Consider the following 10,328-nt stretch of genomic DNA (forward strand, 5'->3'; position numbering starts at 1 on the left):
CAGATATGCACACCGGTACAGATGTCAGTACTATAACAAAGAGCGAAACTACACTCATAGATGTAGATCGCCTCAAGTCTCTGCTACACATTTGAAGATGGACACTGACCAATTGTCTCTGCTTTAATTCCCTTGGAACTGAGTTAGCACACATGAGGGAGGCACATACCACAAGCTGCTAGCAGCCTTTGAGCGCGACCTGGAATACACAAGAGTAATACTGATATTCCTTCACTACTTTCCTTTTTTTTTTCCCCTAAACCAGACTTGCAAGTAGGGTAAGACCTTAATGCAGTAATTTAATAAGCTAACTTTTACAAGCTGACTCCAGATACCAGCATATATACTCCTCCAGCACAACACATACAGACTGGTTCTTCCCACAGCAAGAAAAGGCAGAGGCATTTTCGGCAGAGGTCCATTCCTGTGGCCACACAGCTGGCATGCCGGTTCCTGCCCCATTCTTTCAAAAGGGAACTGTGGTCTGTTTCAAAGAATCTTGTCATCTTTTACCAAAGGCAAAAGCTACCCCTCCCTTCCGAGAACAATGGCTTCAATGACAATTAAGTCCAAAAATTCAGGCTCAGCACACCAGTCACTGCTTTGCCTTTTTCACAATGGTGCCAACAGCCGATATGACTGTAGTTTTGGATCCACTTGCGCTGGTTGTCACTGTGACAACACCTGGCAGTGTTGCAGTAGTGGTAAGGATGGTGGGCTGAGCTATCGTTGTTACAGGGATGGCCGAGTCCCACTTGCTCTTCCTCTTCTGGGCATCTGTGAATTTGATTAGATCAAGCAAATGAGGATTAGTGTTATGTTCAAGGTCACCAATCCCTTTGTAATACTCTGTCTTGTCAACTCTTAATATACCACTGCTTGACTAGACAACTTTCCCTCACATTAATTTCAGCACACACTGGCAGTAAACGTTGAGGAGGAAAGACAACTTTATACTTCAGGAGTCAAAGTAAAACTCTAGACCTGAATTCCAGCCAAATGGGAGACAGGTTCACTCCCTGTCCCAAAGCATATTTCATTTTAATAGAGCACAAGTATCCCAGTTGCTCAGGTACTGGCACAGGACACTCAGCCTCCAGTGGATTTTCTCCCTTCCTCCCAGTTTAAAAGGCAGGCTGTAGCCAGGAGAACGATTTTCAGTCTTTCCAAATCTCTTGAGATGTATCAGTCCCAAGATCAGTCCCACAAACATCAGCAGGTTTCTTAACCCACTAATAAACTTCTTCACTATCAAACCTGTCTCCTAAGCTTTTATTGCAGAAGGACAGCCATGGGATATAGGGACTAGAGAAAAGCTAGTCGGTCAACTCCGGGAAGGAACACTATACACACAATCAGCAAGGAACCTTCTGAGTTTCCAGGAAGTAATAATCCCAGCATTACTGCAGCTTAATAGGTACAATCACAGCCATTCTTTACCTCCCACAGTGGTACTGGCTGTTGTGGTTGTTGTAGAAGCAGCACTTGTGGTGGTACCCTTTTTAGTGCCAGTCACAAACTCAATCTGGGAAGGGAGAGAAACACAGGAGAAAGGGAAGAAGATAATGATGAAATGTTAATATACGTAGTCTTTTTTTAACCCACATTGCTTCTCTATGTTTTTAACAACAGCTTTAATGTCATGTAAGACGTTGGCCTCTGAGCAGGAAGAAAGATGTAGGCCTCAGGCCAAAGTGTACTGAAGTCATGATCATGCAACCCAGCTCTTAAGTCAGGTACAATAAAAATGTGTTTGTTAACTGGTATAAGCGTAGGAATTTGATATAGCTCAGAACGGATAGATCCTAGTCATTAAAGAATGTATTTATACAGTTAGAAGTTCCTGTTCTTTTTCTTTTAAGAAACACGCAAGACAAGTCCCTACCTGCGCAATTTACTGCGACTGCATCATAGCAGGAAACCTAGCAACGAGAGCTACAACAGCATGCAGTCTCATATTTTCAAAACTGCAGATATGAGCAAGGACGTAATCAGATACCTGTGTTACTGTGCAAAACCCAAAACAAACAGCAAGATACAGCATGCACTGCAAGAAAAAAATACCTCCACATACTGAATATGGAAGGAGCCTTCTGCAAGGTTAGATGGCAATCTCTAACATTAGACAGTTTTCTAATGCCAGCCACTAGCTTAAAGGCAACACTACTGAAGGACAGTAATAAAGTCTTCCAAAGCCTGCCTGTGTTGTTGTTCGGGGGTACATAAGAATGTACATTTTGCAAGAAGCTCAGTTAAAGTTAAAACAGGCCCAACATTTCTGGAAATTAGGTGCAAGAAGGCAGTGTCAAGGAGAACAGAAAGAAAGTATTGTCTCAAAATGAGATATGGTGAGGAAATTAAGCGATAACTAGGCTATACCACCAGGTAAAATGTCACAGATTAAGAAAAAAGCTGTTCTTTATGCATTATCTTGCCTGTACCAGTCTTACTGAATACCATTTTAAGAGCTCTGGTTTAAAAATACTGACAAAATCCAAAGAAATCTAGTGGAATATACAACCTAGAGAAATGGACCTCTAAGGAAGGGCAAACAACTTGATCTATGCAGCTTGGAAAAAGACATGCAAAAAGAAAGGACAAATGGGGTGGGGGGGAAATCAGTAGTAGCACAGAGCACCATTCATAAAAAGCAGCAAAGCAGCAAAATGAAATTCAGCAGGGAAACAAAAACCCTGCATCTCCATCTCTTTTGATTTTAAATAGTTACCTTTGTGCGTTCCTTCTTGGCCTTCTCCAATTTGTCCATTTCAATCTTCTGGGCTTTTGCTGAGAAAGATCAGAAGTTACAAGAAGCACTAGGAACAGTAAAAACCCATAGTTCTCTCTCACATACTTCCAATCAAAAACTTCAAACTGTGTATAGAAAATTAAAATGCCATGAAACTAACTACTGCTTTTTAATCAAAGCATTACTGCAGTAAATTAATCATTTAAGAGATGAAAACATTGAAGCAGCAATTTAAATGAAAAGGCTTTCCAGACTGATGAAGCACCAATAACATTCAGGCACATCCAACCAGAATGAACTAGTTAAAGAGCAGCATGTGATGACTTCTCATTTATAAAGGAATTGAAGACTCCAGTGCAGTTAATTAACTACAAAACACAAAGAACTAAGATAGGACAAACCCAAGACTTCCTGGAATTACCTAGTGCCTCATAATATGAATCCTCTGACCAGCCATGAGGATCAAACATGTCCTAAAGAAAAAAATAAGTCAGATTAGGGCTATTTCCACATATACACAAAACCCAGCTCAAAAATGCTTTATGTATTTCTGTTCACTGATGATACTCGGTACTGATTTCTTCTTATATCCCAGTGACCCAAAGATCACATCAGACTTTCTTTTACAGGACCACATTCTGTTGTGAATGAAGAAACAGCTTTGAAGCCAAGAGGATGCTGGGATAAGTCATGCATTTTTCTGCTGCTCAGCTTCTATCTCCCCTGAGGAGTTTCATGTATATCTACAAACTTCAGCAGTTGTTGTTCAGAATCATTATAGCAAAGTTGGAGCCACTGAGATTAAGTACCACATAAAAACGTTCACTTCAACGCAAAGGATCAGACTAAAGTTCCCTTAAAGGGCGTCTAAACAAGCAGGCTCAAGAAAGCCTGAGGTAAGACCTTACATCCCTGTATTACCTTTTACCCACCCCCTTGCCAGTCAAAAGTATTGCACCTCACCTTTGGATAATTTGTACCGAGTTCATCAATTGAACAAAACTGGATCAGCTTTTCATAGATGCTGCAAAGGAAAGACAAGAGTTCAGGACAGAGCCAGTGAGCTAGAAGTAAATGGAAGTGTTTCAGATTTGTTAGAAAAAAGAGGTTGTCACCTCTTCACACTGCAAGAATAAAATCAGAACCTGGGAAGCTATGCTTGCTGTGATGGATGTGACGTGCCATTAACCACATTATTTCCTACTACTCCCAAATTAATCTCCCAGCTCCCAGAACAGACACATCTTCTAAAATACTTCATCCAAAGCCTGTACATTTAAAAATCTAACTGACACACCAATTCTTACTGTTGTCTCACAGAACACAAAGCAGAGTTTTACAGTTTCAGTTACAATCAAATTATGTCTTTCATTTTTGTAAGCAATAGTACTTCTTACTCAGGATCCTGTTTCTGCTACAACTCCAACAAAGAGGAAAATCCTTGGAATTTGCTCTGTGGTGCCTTGGTCACACAGAAAAAGATGGTGGCTTACCTGGGGTTGCGAAACTCCTTTTTCCTCTGAATGATGTAGTTCATATCCATGCCCTCTTTTATTTTCCTCTCATATAGCTTTTGAATTTTATCCTAAGGGAGGAAGATTACAGGGTGAGCCAGTACAAAAAGGAGGAGCACACCAGCTGACTATCAAAAAGTGTACATGTGGGAACAAGCCAACTGATCCAGTGACCTCCTTGCATGGAACAAGGATTCCACCTCTCCCCTAAGGCCAGGCAGGCTGATTAGCACAGACACTCCCTCCTTTAAGGTCAGAAAGTATCTTTGTGAACTGTCTGGGTAGGTAAGGGAATCGATCTTTGCACTTCCTGAAGGCTTCAGTGATTGAAGATTTGCCTTTGAGGCAGTAGTGCACACTCCTCCTTCCCAGTCTGTTGCTTCCCTTTATAGCTATGAGTCTAGAGAAGTAGAAGCCAGCTCCAAGAGGGTGAGGTGAAATCCATAAAGATTTTCCCACAACTTACAGTGGCCATCACAGCCACCTTCAGACTCCAGCGTGCACCTGAAAAACAGCTGCTGGGCTACACTGCACAGAAGGCAAGGCCCATGGCTATGCCTGGGTAACAGATGAGCAGAGCCAAGTCCTGCTGGAGAACTAAACCCAATGTGATCACCAGGTGCTGCTGGTGGTGCCTACTGGCAGCCAAACACTCTTAGGGACAGCGCACTTGTAAATCCCTGCTTTGGCACAAGTGGCCAATTAGATGGAATCGGCTTCTCTTTGCAGATCACTCATAGTTACGAAGTCTATGGATATGTTACTGAAGCCCCAAGCCCCTGCAAAAGCTAACTTAACTGACTCAGGTTGGAAATGTCAAGCAGTCTACTCTCCAAAAAGACTGAAAGATTTAAAAATAAACATGATTTTTTTTCTTCCTCAGCAAGGTAGTGAAACACCTTAGAAGTACTTCTACTCTGGTGATGCTGAAGGGATAGCAAAAGCAGAAACTTTCAGATGGAACTTATACTTAAGTGGTACTACTAGGAGAATATTCTTAGTAATTTCCTTTGTCCTTTCTTTTTGACACAAATTTCTCATGTACAAGAGGCATACGAGATAAGACCAGAGGCTAGGCCTTCAGTCTTGCAGGATGGGAGAGCTGAGTCAATTTTCCTTTGCTGCTTCTGGATAAGTCACTTCATATCCCCCTCCATATGGACAGTCAACACAAATACAGAACTGACTATTCTCTAAGGGTTTGCTGATGCCTGAATAAAAGAGAATTGTTAAGAACTGATATGAAACTCCTATTTCAACAACTTTTAAAAAGCTTTATAAGATAAATTTGCATCAGGTCCTCAGAAAAATTAACAAGAAGAAATTACACAATCTCCACATCCAGTGCACGCATCATAAGGTTTGAAGGAACAACTGCAAAAAGGTGAATTTGGGGAGCAGAAATGATTGAAAAGGTGTTCCCTTTTGTCCCCTCCCCATGGAGGTAGCACTATAGTTCCCAAAGTCCACAGGTGGGGAACTACTCAGTCAACTTTATGATAAGAAATACTCCCTTTGGCAGAGTTCAAGACACAGTTTATTAGAGGAAGAATCTGACAAAAGGGAAGAGCAAATCAACAGCCTAGAACATTTTGCATCTCTAAAGAACAATCCCACCTCCTTGCTCAAAGTGCTTTAAGATGTGGTTTGACCTGCTGACAGAGGACAAATTCTCCTTTGATTTAACATAGTAAACTGCTGTCAAAGGGGAAGAAAATCTGTTTTATTCTGTCTACTCTCTCAAGCTCTGTGCATTCCTCAGATCTAACGCACTCTAATGCATTGATGTCAGAACAGTAAAATCCTCCTACAGCACAAGAGGAGGAATGGGTGTGCCCAGGTACACTGTGCGGAGCAGAAAGAGCGATCTGGATGGCGAGTCACTCTGAATCACCATTGCACAGTAGTAGCTTACTTTACAGAACATTCCAAAAGTGATTCTTTACTTTTATTTCTACTGGGCAGATAACTGCGGTTAAAACTCAAATGGGTGGTAGGAAACAGCAGCCCCTGCCCTTTTATTTGCCCTCCGTCAAGAGGAGGAAAACAGAGCAGGAGGTTATTGCAAAGTTGGTTACTGCAATTATTTGGGTGTGCACCAGAGAAAACATACATTTGTTTTCTTTTGCTGCCTCTAAGTTACTAGCCTTCCCTCTTAATGTTTATCATCTAGAGATACGTAGGTGGAAAAGGAATCCAGTCAATGCTGCCTCAACTATTCCAGTTAGAGGATTCTTAGGCCCGTATAGAAAAACAATGATTTGTTCTTTCCTTCAGAGCTGAATTTGCTGAGGTAAGAAGATAGCAGCCTTCACAGTAAACATCGCTTCTGTGTCATTGGTGGGATCAAGAGCCATTCTAAAGCGTTAAGTGACCCACAGAGACTAGAAAACAGCTTTAAGCTACTTTGAGATTCCTAAACTAGAATTACTGTAAAGTCTAAAGCATTAACACAGTGCATTCATAATCTCTATGTGGTAAAACCCCAGCTTTAATGTTTTAACTTATGCAAAAATACTGAACAGAGTTCCCAAATATCTCTCCTCCCTACTGAATTGCAAGCCTTTTAAAAAAAACACAAATTGGACTTATACCAACCTGCAAGTGGTTAGAACATCTGCCAGGAGGCTCAGGAGGGATTTTGATCTCATCTGGAGACATGTTCCGCACTCTCTCTGAAAAAGAAGCTGTAGAGAGCAAACTGGGCATGAGTTCTGGCAATACTGAAGGGAATTTAAGCCATGCAAGTCATTAAACTTGTTTCATGACCTTGCTAGTGCTACTCTATCATTGAGAACCGATGGGTGAAGTTAACAGGGGAATGCTGTCAACTGGTGCTCGTGGGGTTTTCAAAGTGCTGAGCAAGAAGCAACTAACCTAAGGATTAGATCATTAGAAGAGGGATGAGATGCTTATTTTATTGGTATCCACCTTATACTGTGGCTTTGTGTCATGCCCAGGCTTAAAACTTGATTTTCAGGGGTCTCTTCACCCTGGAATGGGCATATGAAAAGCTAAGCTACTTCCCATTCCAGCTGCAATTGTTGATAAGATCCTCAAAGGCAAAGGATTTTCAGAGGAACAAAGGTCAGTTTGTGGAATGTATCTCTAAACCCCTGCACTATGCACTACACACCGAGCCCTCCACTACTCACTCCAGGTCTTCCGTATGCACTTTAAAGTCCTGCTCTGAACAGCTCAGATAACCTGGAGTCTCTGACAAAACTTGTGCCAGGATACTCTCAGATAGAATCAGACTGTGTATATGGAGGATCACGGGATCAGTCTAAAGCAGCCTGGCTCATTGCCATTTTTGGGGCGGCAGTCACTTTGGGTCCTATTTATTTTAAGACTTATCTACATAGAATCATAGAATACCAGGTTGGAAGGGACCTCAAGAATCATCTGGTCCAACTTTTCTTGGCAAAAATGCAGTCTAGACAAGATGGCCAAGCACTCTGTCCAGCTGAATCTTAAGTGTTCAGTGTTGGGGAATCCACCACTTCCCCAGGGAGATTATTCCAATTGCTGATTGTTTTCATTATGAAAAATTTTCCTTTTATCCAGTCGCAATCTCCCCAGGAGTAACCTGTACCCATTATCCCTTGTCTTTTCCATGTGACTCATTGTAAAAAGGGTGTCTCCATCTTCTTTGTAGCCGCCCTTTAAATGTTGGAACACATAAGGTCTCCCCTAAGGCTTCTTTTCTCAAGGCTGAACAAACCCAGTTCTCTCAGCCTTTCCTCATATAGCAGGCTTCCCAGTCCTTTGATCATCTTCGTGGCCCTTCTCTGGACCTTCTCTAACCTGTCCACATCTTTTTGCATAGTGGGGACCAAAACTGAACACAGTATTCCAGATGTGGCCTGACAAGCATTGAGTGGGATAATGACTCCTTTATCTTTGCTGGCAACGGCCTTGTCAATGCAACCCAGCATCTCGTTGGCTTTCTTGGCCACAGCAGCACACTGTTCACTCCCATTGAGCTGCTTGTCCACCAGGACCCCCAGATGTCTTTCCACAGAGCTGCTCCCCAGCTGGGTAGATCCCAGCCTGTGCTGCGCTTCTGGATTACATTTTCCCAGGTATAAGACCTTACACTTGTCCCTGTTGAACTTCATAAGGTTCTTGTTAGCCCACTCTTACAGCCTATTCAGGAGAGTGAACCAAAAATGGTTCAAGAAGGGAACAATCCTCCCCAAGGCTGTCAGTAGTTAACCACAAGAAATTGTGTTTCATCCTTAAGTTAAGGTTTCCTTAACGGGCACTTTGATCTTTGCTTACTGAGTTGACTATTGCTAGAAAGAACAACTTGTTCCCCAGGGCTGAGAACAAACCAGTACACACTGCCAGATCTCTATAGCTGTTTGTGTTGGGATATACTATTAGAGTACCTCATTGTCCTGTAAAGATTAGTTTACAGAGCTATCAGAAGAAACTGCCATGTTTCCCCCCTATTGCTTGCTACTTTCCCACTATTATGAGAAACCCAGGCAGTTATCTAGGCAAGTCTTGGAGCAGAGATTTGTGCCACATTTAAGTAACTGGGATGGTTTTCAACCATAATTTGTACAGGGAATACATCCCAGAGTTGTAGTTTGTAGTGGGTAAGAGAGACCTGACACCAGCACAGAAGTCCTATCAACCAAGCCATTCAGATTTGCAGCTCCTCAATTATACATTCCTCAGTAAAAGCTGCCTGAACTGCAGTTTCAGCACACTCAAGTTCAGCTCCTTTGACTAAAGCCCAGAAGGGCCCAAAGGATAGACACGGGCATTTGAACACAGCGTGCTCTCCTGCCTTCCAGCACAGAGCGTCGAATAGCTGAGGTTACAAGTAATCAACACTGCACATGTTCAGTGCTACTACAGTTTCTATTTCTTTTGTAAAAATGTAAAGCACTAAGGACACTATCCTTTGGAGATGCAAAGCTAGCAAGCAGCCTCTCATTCTATTTGATCAAGATGTTGCCAAGGGTTAAATTCTTCAGCAGTTGCTAGTAATGAACAAAAAGTGTCCTTTGGCATTTACTAAGAGGGTGCCTGTATGGAGGAAGGAAAGCCTGCCAGAGCCCCTACAGAAAGGCAGGCAAACTGGAGCTCCCTGACAACAAGGCAGACATTTGTTGTAGGTTACAGCTGCTGGTGGGATGGGAAGCCTATACTTCTAATTAGAGTTTCAGGAACCCAGGGAGAGAGTAGCAAATAGACAGTAGTGTACATAATAGATGGCACACTAGGCTTTCCGGAAAAGGTAAAAGCTGATTAATGGCTTAAGAGATTCACAGCATCAGCAGAAACGTTAAAAAAAGAAAAAAAGCCACCAAACCCAGGCTTTACAAGGCAAAGAAAGGACCTTAAAAAAAAAAAAAAAAAAAAAATCAAGCCTAGCTCCAGACTAGACATCCCACAGGCTTCTTATCTTTGCCTATGACCAGAAGAGCCACAGAGAAACAAAACATTTATGGGAAGGGGAACGGTGGGCTCATATAAACTCAGGAACTATGGGCAAGAACTCTGTCTAGCCAGCAAAGAAGTCACAAAGTCCTAAGGGTATGTTCTGCCATCAAGTCAAAGCTCCCTTAAAACAGAAATAACATTGTAGGCAGAACAAGAGCTCCCAATGAGACAATATATTTTGACACATGACTTTTCAGGTTTTGGAGCTCATTTGCTCTTTTGTTTGAGCCATGTGTAAACAATCATTTATCAACATTATACTGATGGGGGAAGGCATCTCTTAATGGCTTACAAAGAACTGGAACTAAGACATCTTTGTCTGCTGCAATCCTGCCATAGCTGTACGCAGCTGAAGACTGAGTCAGCAGTGAGTCTACGTGCACCTCGCAAACTGAGCACAACATTCATCATTAGTCAGTTATTTCATCACACTGCAGCCAGACTGAGATGCCACATCATTAGGAAGAAAAGGATGAGTTTAACCCCTTCAGGCTTATTTACAGTAAGGAAGTACAAATTATCCATGCCCTCAAGCAGTCCTCAAACTTCCTCCCCAAACAGATAGCAGAACAGCCGATTCCACAGTCCCTTCCTACCAGCTCTTT

General features: G+C 42.2%; 1 protein-coding gene across 1 annotated transcript in view; it reads right to left on the bottom strand.

The window, feature by feature from the left end:
* Positions 1-397: 397 nt before the first annotated feature.
* The window catches only part of SAP30BP (SAP30 binding protein), a 31,456-nt gene continuing 21,525 nt past the window's right edge, over positions 398-10,328 (bottom strand). The window contains exons 6-12 of the mRNA XM_010289472.1: positions 6,862-6,950; positions 4,243-4,334; positions 3,713-3,773; positions 3,171-3,222; positions 2,729-2,787; positions 1,441-1,525; positions 398-777 (exon numbers count right to left, since the gene is read on the bottom strand). Of these exons, the coding sequence (XP_010287774.1) occupies positions 596-777; positions 1,441-1,525; positions 2,729-2,787; positions 3,171-3,222; positions 3,713-3,773; positions 4,243-4,334; positions 6,862-6,950 (620 nt within the window). The 3' untranslated portion in view covers positions 398-595. The remainder of the gene's footprint in view (positions 778-1,440; positions 1,526-2,728; positions 2,788-3,170; positions 3,223-3,712; positions 3,774-4,242; positions 4,335-6,861; positions 6,951-10,328) is intronic.

Source organism: Phaethon lepturus, unplaced genomic scaffold (genome assembly GCF_000687285.1).
Source record: "Phaethon lepturus isolate BGI_N335 unplaced genomic scaffold, ASM68728v1 scaffold11036, whole genome shotgun sequence".
NCBI classification, from domain to species: Eukaryota; Metazoa; Chordata; class Aves; order Phaethontiformes; family Phaethontidae; genus Phaethon; species Phaethon lepturus.